The following is a 16,643-nucleotide window of genomic DNA, read 5'->3' on the forward strand; positions in this document are numbered from 1 at the left end:
TTGTTTAGATATTTAAAACAGTTTTTCTTTATACTCTGTATTGATATACAGGATCTCTTGGATCCCAACAGAGGATTTGTGGTGGATGATAAAATAACACTGGAGGTGCATGTCAAAGCTGATGCCCCCCATGGGGTCAGGTGAGTGGTCAGTTCTTTGCAAAAAGTGTTAACTCATCTTTTATGGTGAATGATGATTAGGGCTGTTCCAGAAATGATCAAATGGGGGGGTCGGGCGGCAAATGATATTTTTTTGTGTGGGTGGTCGTATTTTTTCATATTTTATTTGGTCTGTGGTTGGACTGTTAAAAAAATATTTATTATGGGTAGTGGGTAGTTTCTATTGTTTTATTTTGTGCCACATGGGTGTTGAGTTTTCAGAATATTTTTATTGTCGCTCTTGTCGTGTTGGTTACAAAATGTCGGAGGGAAAATTGAAAACGTGCTTTCGAAATGCTGCTTTCGAAATCGAAAGTAACATAGAACTATTCGAGTTGTCGCTCTTTGCAGCGCATAACTTTCCATTACGGCACTCTTCAAATTAGAGGCGCGTTTAGTAGGGTCCCTTTGGACGTGATGGCGGCGAACTCTGTTCTGTAGATTATTACAGTTTACAGTGCATCGATTTTGGGAATATTTTGAAACCAATAGGTATTCCGTTTTCTAATAAAAATAGGCAAACCTTAGTTGATTTATACGAGGGTACCGATACGTTATATTTAGCAGTCAGTGTGATGGTGATATAGAGGCCTCCGGGCGCGGGCTCCATTAGAAGACGAACGATTCGTGGAAAAACATATCCATACCCATTTCATGATAATAGCATCGTTTGGACTCCCAATCTTTCCAACATTCCCACCATAGATGCCTTTGATTGTTGATGTGACATCGTTTCTTCAGAACTACTATGATACAATGTCGCACAGGCATTACCGCGTCATTGACTAGAATGTTTGTCCCGAAAACCTCACGAGATTTGTACCGTTTTCATTTTTTAAAATATTTTTGTGGTGGGTCTGGTTAGTTTTTTTTTTTAATTAGATGGGTCATTGTAAAATGAGTTTATCAATTTGATGGGTCATGGGGTAATTTTTTATTTTTTTTTATGGGTGCTTGGTATATACAAAAGGTGCCTCCCGACCCCCCCCCCCCATGTATTTATTTCTGGAATAGCCCTTACTCATTAAGTAGAAAGTTGCTGTTAATTTTTCCCTATCAAGGCAACATTTGTCTTTATTTCAAAGTCAAATTGTATCTTCATTACAGTTGGGACTCAAAAAAACATACAGGATTTGTGGGACTTAAAAATCAAGGAGCAACATGCTACATGAACTCATTGTTACAAACTCTGTTTTTCACCAATAAATTGAGGAAGGTAAGTTTTGATTTTAAGGTCACCAGGATGAATGTTCAGAGAGCTTATTGTTTTTGTCCTGTCTGTCATTCTGTCTGAAACTTTATCCTTGCTAATAGCTTTTGGACAGTAAGTGCTAGAACTTTGATATTTCACATGAGTATTCCTTGTGACCAGACCTTACATGGGTACCAACATTTTTTACCCTGTGACCTTGGAGTTTCACTTTTTAAAAACTTTAACCTTGCTAATAACTTTCGTTTGAACAGTGAGTGCTAGAGCTTTGATATTTCACATGAGTATTCCTTGTGACTAGACCTTTCCATGGGCACTAAATCTATTGACCTTGGCATTTGACCTACTTATAAAAAATTTGACATTGGTCATAACTTCTAATTGGTAAATATTAGAGCTTTCGTATTGCACATAAGCATTTCTTGTGACAAGATCTTTCTACTGGTACCAAGATATTTGTCCTTGTGACCTTGATCATCTTTGGAATTGGCCATTATCAACTGCATTTGTGTTTCACAAACACATCTTGTTAATTTTGGCTATTTCTATTGAACCAAGAGGGCTAAGGCTTTGATATTTCACATAGAGATTCCACATGACCAGGCATTTAATTTGGTTTCAAAACCTTTTATCTGGTGACTTTGACTTCTTCGTACTTTTCAAAAGCCTTTACCTTGGTTATAATCCTTAGAACCAAAGGGGACAGGGTAAGAAGTAGAGTCACACTTCCTGGTGAGATATTTTGTCTTCTGACAACTCTTGTTTAATGCCTAGTATAAATGTAATTTGTCTTCTCATACAGATTTAGCACAGTAGTGCATGATCAGTTATATTAAAGAGAGCAAGCTTTTATTTTCTTTTGGCCGTCCTTAATTGTCCACAATATTGATCTGCTCTGACTCATTTTTTTGTAATATTTGCTCTATGTTTATAATGTTTTAAATAGTGTTGTTACAATAATCGCCGACTCTCGAAAAAAGGCCAATCGATTATAAATTTTTGACATCGATAGTGGCTGACTATTCCGGACATAATTTGGTTAACTGAACCTGTAGAAGGATTAGTATTTTTAAGGGACTTAACTCTATATTGTGTAATAATGGCTGGGGAAGCCGATGCAGACTTGTTTCCAACTTTCCATACCCTTGGGCAACCTGAACCAGGTGGAAAGTATAGAGTCATTAAATCAGTCTATAGACCTTTATCGATTCAGGAAGGGCCACCTAGTAACAGTAATCTACATTTGCAAGTAGTTGAATGCGAATCAAGGGAAGTTCGAGGTCACATGTCATGAAATCGCTGAATACGTTTAACTTTATCTTATTTTGGAAATACTATCTCCAATTTTATATAAGTTCTCAGGACAACAAAAATATCAAATGTTCAATTTTTAAAAAATTGTTCGATGATGTACCAATCTAATGAAAATAAGCTGTTTTGAAACTGCTACCGCTTCTCAAACGGTAGCGGATTCAAAACAGGTAATTTTAATTAGATTGATGATGTATATAATGTTAACGAGAGAAACTGTATCTGGTGGCTTAAAAAAATCAAACGAAAATTTCGATGTTTGAGCATTGCTCCAGAGTGAAAAAAATATCAAAGTATCTTCTGTATATTATAAGTTTTAGCATCCGTGAGGAATACCTATCTCTTCTGTCCATAGTGAATGAGTTTTTAGTCTGGTTGGAAATATTGTTAAAAGGTCCAGATTAAATCGAGCACTTGTTCATTCACTCATATATTAATGAACATGGATCAGTATAGTGAATCAATTAGTGTTGATAAACTTTCATCAGGAGTTGACTATTGTTTATAATTTCGTATTTGTCATAAAAGTCCATTGACTCGATAAATTCATAAAACATAACTGTAAAAACATTTATTTATTGGGATATCATTTAATCAGACATGAGAATGCATATTTATATATAATGCAACCATTAATGGAAGTTCAAATTATCGATTATTTAATAGATTATATGCTACCGATTCAATTCAATAATCGATTGTAACTTTGGTCTGATTTTACAACACTAATTTTAAATAATTTGTTGGTGAAGATAATGGCATATATTTACTATTGTGAAAATGTGAAGATATGACAGATTTTTGGTTGTGAAAACAAACATCTGTTTCTAGAGAAGTGAGTATTTTTTAAAATGAATTAGACAGTAGTTTTTGAAGTCATTTCTATGCTATTGAACATAAAACCATGCAGAGTTATATAAAGAGGTTGGATGTAATAAGAAATGAATTTACCCAAATGGCCAATACAATCTAGCTTTTTATGCCCCCATAATTGGAGATTCGGGGTCATATAGTTTTAGTCTGTCTGCCTGTTTTCAAAAACTTTAACCTTGGCTATAACTTTTGAATGGATGATGATAGGATTCTCATATTCACTTGTGTATTCCTTGTGACAAGACCTTTATGTAGCAATGGTTTTGTCCTTGTGACCTTGGAGTTTGACCTGCTTTTGAAATTTTTTAACTTAAGCCATAACTTGAATGGTTGGTGATAGGCCTTTCATATTTCACATGTGTATTACTTGTGACAAGACCTTCTTTAGGTATCAAAATTTTTACCTTGTGATCTTCATTTTGGAGTTTCACCTAGTTTTATAAAACTCTTAACCTTTCCATAACGTTTGAATGGTTAGTGATAGGTATTTCATATTTCTTATGTGTATTTTTTGAGACAAGACCTTTCTTTGGGTACCAGAATTACTTTACAACCATACGGGGGCATCAGTGTTTCACAAACACATCTTGTATATTGTGATGAAATTGGATTTTTTTCTGGATTGATACAATTTATACTGTGTTATTGAAGGCTTTGTACTTGATTAATATATTTTGTTATTGAAGGCAGTATGCTTGATTGATACTGTTTAAACTTAATTATTAAAGGCAGCATATTTAATTAATACATTTTATACTTTGTTATTTAAGGCGGTGTACTTGATGCCCACAGAGTCTGACGATAATGATAAGAGTGTACCCCTTGCGTTACAGCGGGTGTTCTATGAACTTCAGTTTAATGATAAGCCAGTAGGAACCAAAAAATTAACCAAGTCCTTTGGGTAAGTTCATGAAATAGTAAGTCCTGCAGGTGTGGTGTTTTAAAAATACACATGAAAATCTTGGAATTGATTTACATATTTTAATGGCATGGTGGTATGATATTCAAATTATTGTACTTATAACATTTGTGCATTGAATGCATTTTTAAAAAAAAAAAATTTTTTTTTGTTATTCCAGATGGGAAACACTTGACACATTTATGCAGCATGATGTACAAGAACTCTGCCGTGTGGTAAGTATCTCTGTAGTAACTTAAGATATGTAAGTACCAGTATTTGCTGTCCTTGTGGTACAGTACAGTGAAAGTCACATATTTATTGGTTTGATTCTAGTTCTATTTTTACCACTGGCACGAGGGCCTCCGTGGCCGAGTGGTTAGAGCATCGCGCTCAAAATCACACAGCCTCTCATCTCTGTCGGCGCGGGTTCGAATCCCGCTCGCGCCGGTAAGTGAGAAAGTTTCCCAGTTTACTTTCAGAAGGTTGGTGGTCTCTTCCCAGCTACATTGTATCTGGGTTCTCTCTTCCACCAATAAAAACTGGGCGCCACCATATAACTGAAAAAATTTTGAGTGTGGCGGAAATCATCAATCAATCAATCAATTTTACCACTGGACATTTTACCTTCACAGTTAAGGGTACACATGGTCCAATTTTTGTTAGATTCTAGTAAATCAATGCTTTAATATTCTATGAATAAAACAAAAACTTATTAAATATACATATTAAAAATATACTGTTATATAGATATAAATGAAAGTTTTCTAAATACAAGCTGTCTTTTTGAAGACGTTCTTTCCAACAAAAGCAAAATGCTGACTACATGACTCTTATTAGTGTACCACACTATTTTCCCAGCAATTTTTGGACCTGTGCATATCTAATGTTTAGTGTTTTACATATTATGTAGCATAATGAATTTAGTCTGATAGGTCCTTATTCTTACATCTACAGTTAATGAATTCAATTTCAAAACTCACCGACACCATTGTTTTCTTTCTGACCATATGTGAACTGTGAAGAAGGTGCACACAATCATGCATACATTATACATTACAAATAAGGCCAGTCAAGAATAAACTTAATATTTGGACATATTCCTTTCATTTGGGGTGAAATTAAATAGTTTACATTATATAAGTTACATTAACTGGGGGGGAAATCTTGATCATTAGTATTTATGTATCTTTAATATTTTTCTCGCTAATTTCTCTTTTTGAAACTATGCAGAATTAGGGGCCTTGTCAATACACAGGAACTCTATCGTGATCAACCCATTTATTGACAGTTTTCCATCTTTTTCTTTTTTTTTTGGTTACTCTGCAGCTATTGAAAATTTAGACATGACCTAACATCAATGGGTTACAGATCAAGTTTTAGTGTGAGCTGTGTGGACCTATGTTCAAAGAATTATGGACTCAGAACTTAGCAAATTTCAGGACTTTTGACAGTTTTCCAGACCTTTTTCTTTTTTGAAAATTTACACATGAACTTATACAGTCCCTGAACGTTCTTCTTTCCCACTTGAACGGTGAGCGAATGGTGAACGAACGCAGAGCGAACGGTGAACGCAATTTGGTGAGCGAACGCAGAGCGCAAAGTGAACGGTGAATGAACGCTGAGCGCACGCTGAACGCAAAATGATCTATTTACTCGGAATGTTTCGGATTTTCCCCTGGTATTTTACTTATTTCATAATCAAGTAATAAAATGCATGTACATGTATATTTCATCAATTAATAAAAAATTAAATAAACCGGAATCGTGATATAGCATATTTTACAGTTCTGGATATATTCAATGTAATATATTTTTGTACAAGTACCGAGTATACATGTATATATTTCATGAAATTATCGCAAATTGTACATTAATACACGCAACAGTCATACACAAACAAAAGCAAATTTAGTATGTACATTATTGTGTATACCATTACATGTACAGATGCATTTAATGCATGAGTATAATATATAAGCAACGCATGTGGAAAGGAAAACACTATAGTCTACATGTGTAGTGACATCCAGAATTAACAAGTGTTCATGTATGGCTTCAAACTTTCCGAGCTCGACCGTTTGGGATACCTGTAATTAACAAACACCCCCGAAAGGAGTCAAGATAGATGCAGTAAACAAACAATACGGACGGTATACCCTGTGTCAAAACCACAACACTCCTAAAAGTATTAAATATTCCTACTTACATTTTCTGTCATTCATTTGTCGCAATCAAATCGACCCGAGGAAATAATCAGTACAAAACTTTCTATTTTTATTATTGATGTGACCATAGATTGCAGTTAGATCATGCAATATTTGTATATATTTGATGTAGATAAAACTGTTTATTATACTGAACTACCCGTAGAACGGTTAAAGGCTAATGCAGAAACGTACCAGATAAACAATTACATCTTTGCATTAAGGACAAATGTTACAAAAGTTTCAAATTTGGCAAGAGTAGTAAATATCAGTTTATTGACAATGTCTTTCATAGATATAGGCGTAAAAATAGCTATATCAGTTTGACTTTCTGACACTTAGATACGGTACAATGTACATTATGTAGCATCGTTTGTTTGTTTTTAATTTTTCAAAGTAGGGGGGGGGGGTGACTTGTTTAAAACTCTTATCAAGCAATGCAAAATAATTATAATAATTTGTGCCCTAACTTGTAATAGCTAATTCGTGAACACAGGGGAAGAGGTTTTCATTACCTGAAACTGCCTTATTTTTTGTACTTGGGTTAAATTCATAACGACAAGCTCTTATATTCGTCTCTCATTTAGAATTGTTTTTAACAAAAGCTCAAATGAACCTTTCGGCATTCACAGTGGATAATCCTGACATTTTGTACTTCAAAATTAAATTTCTGATATCGTAAGAAAGTATCGTTCCACTCTTACCCACACGTTCAATTTTCATTTCGCCTTGCTATCAAGATTGGTCCTTTCACTTTGGTGTTCCGAATGACAATGAAAAGACTGAACGATGAACAAACAGTGAGTGCACACTGAACGCTTTGTGAACGGTGAGCGCACGGTGAACGCAAAACTGTGAACGAAGAGTGCACGGTGAACTCACACTGAACGAACGGTGAATGCACGGTGAACGAACGGTGAGCGAACGGAAAAATGGTAAAGTAGAACGTTTCAGGGACTGTATCAATGAGTTTGTTGATCTTTATTGAAAGAGTTTTGAACTTTGTAAATGATGCCACAAAATGAGGGCCCTTTTGTGATGCTTGCCATCACAATTTTACTATTTTGTGATATGATATATATTATGTAGTATTCACTGTCATTGATCCAACTGATATCTCATATGTTTGTGCAAGTGTCAGACAAGCTCTGTATAAATTGCCAATAATGATACCACCCCCGCCACAGCAAAGTCTGGAAGGGTATACTGGAATCAGGTTATTCATCCATATATTGGATTGGTTCCAGGCTTCAAATGATTTCCTTTTTCACCTTGAGTCAATATATATCCATGGAATGTAGGATAATCCCTATTGATTTAATTAACTGGTAACTCCTAAGGAGTAGATGGTGCTTATTGATGTTGATATGGGCCTAGTGCCCAAGCAAATTTTACTAGCTCCCTCAAGGCCTAAGAAAATTACTAGCTCATACATTTTGATATAGTTCAAGTAAAACTAAAGAAGGCTCTTTTATCACACATTATAATACAGTAAAATATCTGTATCTCGATACCCCGCTTCTGTCAAAGTTGATCGCTGGTCCCGACCGTATTCCCTATATATTCAAATGATTTTTAAAACTATGGATATCATCTTGAATACCCTGCTGATGTCGATCGAAATGGCTTCAAGGTCCCAAGCCCTAATTTCACCTGGTTTATCTTGAAGTGCAGTCAATTTTTCGATCTGCTAAACCTATCTGGACTCGCTACTTAACATATTCTCGCCTGCAGCTATTCACACCAGTTCTAATTGGTGATTGCTAAGTAACCCTCACCTTATGCTAGGTTTCCATGCCACGATAATTCGTGTGACAGCTTGGATATTTATTGTAGTCTTTGAACAAACAATGGATAACTTGCGGCCAATTATGAATAACCCTACCAGTATTCATAGTTGCCAACCTCCAGCATATAAGAAGTGGGTCATGACTCTTTGAAAAGCAAAAAATCTTGTCATAATGCGTAACGGCATTCACAACATACTTACTAGGATTGTATGTGTTAAAAGTGCTGATATTTCAAAAATATTTACAACAGAAATGTGTGTATTTTGTACTATTTTATTGAAGAGAAGCATTGTAACTGATAATCTCAGCGAGATTCGTCGAGGCTGGATATTTGGACTGACACCTCTTCGGAAGAGGCGTCAGTCCAAATATCCAGCCTCGATGAATCTTGATGAGATTATGTAACTGACAGTGGCATATTTTGAATTTTTCAAGACTGATGGAGATGGACAAAAATATTTAAAGTAGGACACAGATTGATTAAACTTACATGATAATACGACAGTGATACTTTTGTGCTGAAGTATTTTTTACTTTATTTTGCGTTTTTTGCATGTTTTTGTGAGATTATTTTAGCTCTAAACCCAATACAGTTACACAACGTACAATAAGCTTCATGCTGTCCTCCATAACATTTTTTTACCCATGAAAAGTCATTTTCCCAGATTTGTTGGTAGGTACATGATGAATATCTTTTTCTTATTGTTGGCGTGTCTGCTGGCCCTGATAAGGATCTTTTCCTGGGAAAGCTATTGTACATAGATAATGACTTCAAACCCCGATTTGTCACAACAACTTACAGATCATTGTTAACATCTGCTTTGATAACTTACCTATTGTGCACATGGCTATCAACATTGTTTATGTTTGCCCAAGCTTGTGTCGCAAACTGGATATTACATGCACGAACTAATTTACAAAACCAAACCCGGCCCGGAGAGCAGGATATTTTTGAGTGTGACGAAAATTGTGTGAAAGGTATGATCAGTTTACTGGTCGAAAAATTGAGTGTAATCCTACAAAATTGGGTGATTTGGCAACTATGGATATTACAGATAGTGGTCTAATGATGCAAAATAATTATTAACAAGTTTTATAGATAAATGCAAAGATTTCAACATGCACTTGAAGTTAATAATCATGAAAATGATAATGTATTAAATAATTTATGCATTATCATTAACATGGAAAATAGAGAAAACAAGGTTCAAAGTGAACTGAAATTAAACAATTACGATGACAGTTGCATATAAAAAGAAGCACAAAAAAATTCATCATTAATTAAACAATTACAATGACAGTTGCATATAAAAAGAAGCACAAAAAAATTCATCATTAAACATGTTTCAACACACTAAAGAAAAACTTTCAACACCTGGCATGAAACAAAGCTTCAAGTGATTGCTGATGTAGAGAGAAGAACAGTACATTGTACAATATTTTTAACATTGTGGAATATTGCATATTTTTGTTGTGTTTATATATCTTTTTAAATTCGTCTTTTTCGTTTCTTACGTGATAAGCTCTTAACTGAAACGTAATATCTACATCCCAATCAAGCTTGGGTCGATATCATAAGCATGAGATCAGAGCTATTATTATATTTTAGATACAAACTATATGCAATGGAATGTTTATAGAAAAAAAGAAATGGAAATATTTTTCTTTGAATTACTACAATAACTTTAATTAATAGTAAACCAGATCATGTCTTACCTCAAAATGAGTATCAGTTTTAAGATATATAACATACATCTAGCTTACAGGAAGGTCACAACATTATGAAAAATCCGGAATTCCTCATTTTTGGTCAAATATTTACAAACTTGGAAGCACATATCTCTCAGCCTTATATATTTTGTCTTTTAGTATCAGTTGAAACTTTTGGATAAAAGCGATGCAATGGCAAAATAATCCATAGCAAAATATATGTAAAATTTCTAATATATATATATATATATATATATATATATATATATATGCCATTTCCTTTTGAACCCTGACTTTTCTCTAATCTGTGACAGTCTTGTGGCTATAACCTTTTACAGTTATGATCATGATTATATACTTTTACTAGGGCATCACCGTGAAACAAGTTCTTACCAAGTTTCAAGGTTTTACGTCTATTTTGAAATTTAAGTGAAAAATGGGGCCACATTGGACACTTAACTTTCCTTGCTCTTTTTTTCTTTCATTTCATTTACATGACTCCTTTCATATTGTAGCTACTAGAAAATATGGAGAGCAAAATGAAAGCGACAGTGGTAGAAAACACAATTCCTAAGTTGTTTGAGGGTAAAACTTTGGTAAGTCTGTAATGAAGACAACTAGAAAGTTTTTGGAAGAAAATATTTTATATTCATTTGCAAATGTTATACACTTGAGAATGCAGTGTATTTATTTCTTTAGTTGTTAAATGCTTTGTTTGAATTTCAGTCGTACATAAGATGCAAGCACATTGATTATTGTTCCAGTAAGGAAGAAGCCTTTTATGACATACAGTTAAATCTGAAAGGAAAAAAGAGTGGTAGGAGATGTTTTATACAGAAAATTTGTTCTGTAATGATGTTTGCCAAGATATACATGTATTCAGGTATTTAATTTTATGTTTTTCTATTTCAGTATATGAATCATTTCAAGATTACATAAAAGTTGAGTCATTAGATGGGGAAAATAAATATGATGCTGGTGAACATGGCCTGCAGGTAATGTGTCTACTTTTAACACCATACGTGTAGAAGGTGAAAAGTGCATACATGTATGTATTACGAAACTAATATCTGTAAAGTAATTTGATATTGACATTTAACAGGAGGCTGAGAAAGGAGTGTCTTTCCTGAATTTCCCACCTGTGCTTCATCTTCATCTGTTACGGTTTATGTATGATCCAATGGCTGATGCATATGTCAAAATCAATGACAGGTGGGTGTTATATTTAAATAGAATCTGTGGTAAATCAAGAATTCTTTATAAATACCACATGTGATTAAACTTTAACCAGGATTTAAACACCTACAGTTTTTCCTTTGATAGGTTTATATGGATCTATCATGTATGTTTTTTTGCAGATAAATAATGATTAAAAGTAATATTAAATATATCTGTTTTTAAAAAAAAAATAATTGACAATTCTATCACAAATATAGTCAATGAATTATAATTAACATAATGTAAATATGCTTATTTTGACACAATCAATGTTAGCATGTTTACCAACAGGAGCAAAATAGAGCATTAAATGTATATCTCTATTGTCAGATATGTCTAGTCATCTATTAGATGTGTACATACATGTATATTGATAGCAGAACAGGTCTAGCATGAAAGGTATTAAAAACAGGTCTCTTGTGAAAAACATTAGAATTATATAACTACTAAATAACAATTTGCCATTCAGGTTTGAGTTCCCTGAACGACTGAATCTGGACAAATTTCTAAATCCTAAGGAGAAGAAGGAGAAGACCCCAGCCACTTATATTCTGCACGCTGTGCTTGTCCACAGTGGGGATAATCATGGGGGCCATTATGTGGTGTACATATCTCCCCGAGGGGATGGCAAGGTAACGGTCAGGCGAATTGATGATGGACTTCTTTATGTGAAACAATGTGCTGTAGGCTGAGAAGGATTTCTTTTGATAGAGTTGTCTTTGACATTACTACAAGATTTTACCAATGTACTGGAAATGGTGAAATCACTGACTTACAAGTTCAGTGCATATCAAAATCTTTTTCAGCACTAGACATTTGGGCTAGTAGCAGGTGGACATTCACTAACCCATGTCAGATTTTATCCTCCAGCACTAAAATTGAAATACACTTGTGCAATGTATTTGCATATGCTTACATTGTCCATGTATGTTAGCACCACAAACAAATATATACAAAACTGTGTGTCGCATCACTAAAAACAAATAATGATGCACTATATGTAGCTGAAAAATAAATAATTTGTAACTAACATCATAATTTACACTTATATTCTGCACGCTGTGCTTGTCCACAGTGGGGATAATCATGGGGGCCATTATGTGGTGTACATATCTCCCCGAGGGGATGGCAAGGTAACGGTCAGGCGAATTGATGATGGACTTCTTTATGTGAAACAATGTGCTGTAGGCTGAGAAGGATTTCTTTTGATAGAGTTGTCTTTGACATTACTACAAGATTTTACCAATGTACTGGAAATGGTGAAATCACTGACTTACAAGTTCAGTGCATATCAAAATCTTTTTCAGCACTAGACATTTGGGCTAGTAGCAGGTGGACATTCACTAACCCATGTCAGATTTTATCCTCCAGCACTAAAATTGAAATACACTTGTGCAATGTATTTGCATATGCTTACATTGTCCATGTATGTTAGCACCACAAACAAATATATACAAAACTGTGTGTCGCATCACTAAAAACAAATAATGATGCACTATATGTAGCTGAAAAATAAATAATTTGTAACTAACATCATAATTTACACTTTACACATTTTATCACACTTTTACTTCTTAAAGAAGTCAGTCATCTCCATCTGTCAGGATTCATGGGTTTAGGCTTTATACCAAAATAGTCCACAGTTGATCTAAGAATTTCGTTTATATTTCATATTCTATATTTTATCCAAGCTAACATCGGGAGGACAATTTCATCTATTAAAACTCATCATATTACGAACTACTACTGCTTTGATCTAGCCATGCACACTTATTATACCCCCCGCAACAAGTTGTGGGGGGGTATACTGGAATCGGGTTGTCCGTCTGTCTGTCCGTCCGTCCGTCTGTAGACGCAATGGTTTCCGGGCTCTAAAGCATTATCCTTTCCACCTACCGTCACCATATCATATATATGGACTACCCATGGGATGAAGATGTTCCCTATCGATTTTGGAGTCAAAGGTCAAGCGCACTGGACATCGAAGTAGCAATATGGTTTCCAGGCTCTAAAGCGTTATTCTTTCCACCTACAGTCACCATATCATACATATGGACTACCCATGGGATGAAGATGTTCCCTATCGATTTTGAGGTCAAAGGTCAAGTGCACTGGACATCGAAGTAGCAATATGGTTTCCGGGCTCTAAAGCGTTATCCTTTCCACCTACAGTCACCATATCAAACATATGGACTACCCATGGGATGAAGATGTTCCCTATCGATTTTGGGGTCAAAAGGTCAAAGGTCACGTGCACTGGACATCGAAGTAGCAATATAGTTCAGTTTGTCATGCCATTTGTTTTTTACACTCAGAAAAGAGGTAGTTTATACCTATTACCAACACCCTTTGGGAGATTGGGGTAAGTGGGGGGTATTCTTAGTGAGCATTGCTCACAGTACCTCTTGTTATATTGAGGCAATAATTACTGAACAAAACTCGGGCAAAACCAACATTGCATCCTTTGTCAACCTCCTGTCAAAATTTAAAATAGTAATTTTCTCACTTCTACCCGGAGTTTAAAAAATCAAAAACAATAAAGCCCTTCAACATCATAACAAAAATCAATCGTAAACAGGTACATTCTACATGTGTGGCATTTTATACATTAAAAATTTACTACATGTACATGCACAAATATTTCACTTCCATCAACACAATCAACAGTATAAAATCCAGAATCTAGTATAGTATACAGTCTTTTGATTTGAATAAGCTGATATCAATTTTTGAATGAGTGCATCTTATATGTGCAGCAGTTTATGAAAACATTATTATGACATGATATTTATTAATACTATTAGATAATTGATCAAGACTAGAAAATAATGTGCTACAGATTTATTCACAATACATATTCGATGTGCAAAAATTGGCAATACATTGTTTCTATCGCCACATGCTATCTTACTGACACGTCATCACATACCAACTACTTTAAGGGAGGTGTTAACAGGGTACAGGTTATCGCTTCAATTAGGCAGTTTGGCTTGAACATTTGATTTCTTTATAATTTACGCCTTACTAAAATTGCCCGAGGCGGACCTCCCCCCCCCCAAAAAAAAATTACTGTCCAAATTAACAGTACAATTTTCAATGCATTTTAACGTTTTTGTAATAAAAGAAAAAATGACTGTTTGGATCCGGAACGCAAATTTTATGGATTAACAATGCAAAATAAATGTAAAAATAACGTTCCCCAGAAAAATGGTCTGGAAGGTAAAGCATCCAGATTAATATCGGCCAGATTATGGAGACTCCATTGTGTGTTGTTTTACTTCGGGTTTTTTTTTTATATCCAATATTGAAAGGAAAAATATATGGGTTTTTTTTTTTAACACTTGAAATAAAGTTTTGTAATTATCGAAAGAGAATGAATGTCTTGTCTTTTTTCAGTGGTGTAAATTTGATGATGATGTGGTATCGCGGTGTACAAAGCAAGAAGCTGTAGACAACAACTTTGGAGGACATGATGAAGAAGTGGCCGTCAAACACTGTACAAATGCCTACATGTTGGTGTACATACGAGAAAATTGTTTAAGTAAGTAATCTATAACCCCCTCATTTTGTAAACTTAGGAGATTCCTTGTAACATTTCTGTTACTAATTATACTGTGTAGTAGAATTCATTTAGCATTTCTGTTGCTTAGTATACCAGACACAAAGATGAAAATTGGATGATTTTTTATAATGTTTCATCATGATATTTGATATGTTGAAGGAGAGAAATTGTGAGATGTTTACTTCTTTTTAGCTCACCAGAGCTGAAAGCTCAAGTGAGCTTTTCTGATCACCTGTTGTCTGTCCGTCTGTAAACTTTTTAGCTCACCTGAACCGAAGGTTCAAGTGAGCTTTTCTGATCACATTTTGTCCAGCGTCTGTCTGTCTGTAAACTTTTCACATTTTCATCTTCTTCTCATGAACCACTGGGCCAATTTCAACCAAACATGGCCAAAAGCATCCTTGGGTGAAGGGCTTTCAAGTTAGTTCAAATAAAGGGCTATTTCCCTTTCAAAGGGGAGATAATTACAAAAATGCAAAAATAGGGTGGGGTCATTTAAAAATCTTCTTCTCAAGAACCACTGGGCCAGAAGAGCTGAAATTTACCTGAAAGCTTCCTTACATATTGCAGATTCAAGTTTGTTCAAATCATGGCCCCCGGTGGTAGGATGAAGCCACAAGGGGGGATCAAAGTTTTACATACAAATATATAGGGGAAAACTTAAAAATCTTCTTCTCAAGAACCACTAAGCCAGAAAAGCTGAGATTTACATGAAAGCTTCCTGACATAATGCAGATTCAAGTTTGTTCAAATCATGGGCCCCTGGGGTTGGATGGGGCCACAATAGGGGATCAAAGTTTTACATACAAATATAGGGAAAAGCTTTAAAAATCTTCTTTTCAAGAACCATTGGGCCAAAGAAGTTGACATTACATGAAAGCTTTCTGACATAGTGTAGATTCAAGTTTGCAAAGGGTAGTTTGGGCCATAATAGGGACTAAGGTTTTACATGCAAATATATATGGAAAGTCTTCAGATATGGGCCAAGGTGACTCAGGTGAGCGATGTGGCCCATGGGCCTCTTGTTACATTTTCCACTTTTTCTCCAGAACCACTGGGCCAATTATAACCAAACTTGGCTAAAAGCATCCTTGGGTGAAGGGCTTTCAAGTTTGTTCAAATGAATGGCCATGCCCCCTTCAAAGGGGAGATAATCACAAAAATGCAAAAATAGGGTGGGGTCCTTTAAAAATCTTCTCAAGAACCACTGGCAGAGCTGCCAACCCTCACGATTTTCTCGTAAGGCTTACGATTTTAGGGCCGAAAATACGCCTTACGATTTCACTGTACATCTTCCGATTTTCCGCTTATTTGACATTTCGAAATTTTTATAGCTGTCCGTCATTGGTTTTTACTTTTATAATAAACAAACTATAGTCATTACTACGTTTGTTTGCATAGTCTATATCTATACAGAGTCTCGATCATTTTAATACTTTGAAATAAACAATATGGCAGCTGCTACTAAACGTAAAGCATGTGTTGATGGAAATAACAACAATACTTCCCCAAAGAAGAAAGCCTAATGGAGCTAGAAATTCAAAGAACAATATGCAAGTACACTGTAAACATCTATTCATTTCAAAGTCAGAAAGGGGGAGTTTGTATAAGTGTACAATCTGTTTGACAAACTTCAACATTTCTCATGGCGACGAAAATGACATAAAAAAAACTTGCCAGAATAACTGATTCAGTAACTAAAATTA

At 34.9% G+C, this 16,643-nt stretch overlaps 1 protein-coding gene across 1 annotated transcript in view; it reads left to right on the top strand.

The window, feature by feature from the left end:
- The window catches only part of LOC125668142 (ubiquitin carboxyl-terminal hydrolase 7-like), a 35,664-nt gene that overhangs the window by 3,777 nt on the left and 15,244 nt on the right, over window positions 1-16,643 (top strand). The window contains exons 7-16 of the mRNA XM_056163057.1: window positions 52-140; window positions 1,266-1,374; window positions 4,323-4,453; window positions 4,632-4,686; window positions 10,673-10,753; window positions 10,884-10,974; window positions 11,070-11,152; window positions 11,260-11,369; window positions 11,845-12,013; window positions 14,772-14,916. Coding sequence (XP_056019032.1) covers window positions 52-140; window positions 1,266-1,374; window positions 4,323-4,453; window positions 4,632-4,686; window positions 10,673-10,753; window positions 10,884-10,974; window positions 11,070-11,152; window positions 11,260-11,369; window positions 11,845-12,013; window positions 14,772-14,916 — 1,063 coding nt within the window. The remainder of the gene's footprint in view (window positions 1-51; window positions 141-1,265; window positions 1,375-4,322; window positions 4,454-4,631; window positions 4,687-10,672; window positions 10,754-10,883; window positions 10,975-11,069; window positions 11,153-11,259; window positions 11,370-11,844; window positions 12,014-14,771; window positions 14,917-16,643) is intronic.

The sequence above is a fragment of the Ostrea edulis genome, chromosome 4 (assembly GCF_947568905.1).
Source record: "Ostrea edulis chromosome 4, xbOstEdul1.1, whole genome shotgun sequence".
Classification (NCBI taxonomy): Eukaryota; Metazoa; Mollusca; class Bivalvia; order Ostreida; family Ostreidae; genus Ostrea; species Ostrea edulis.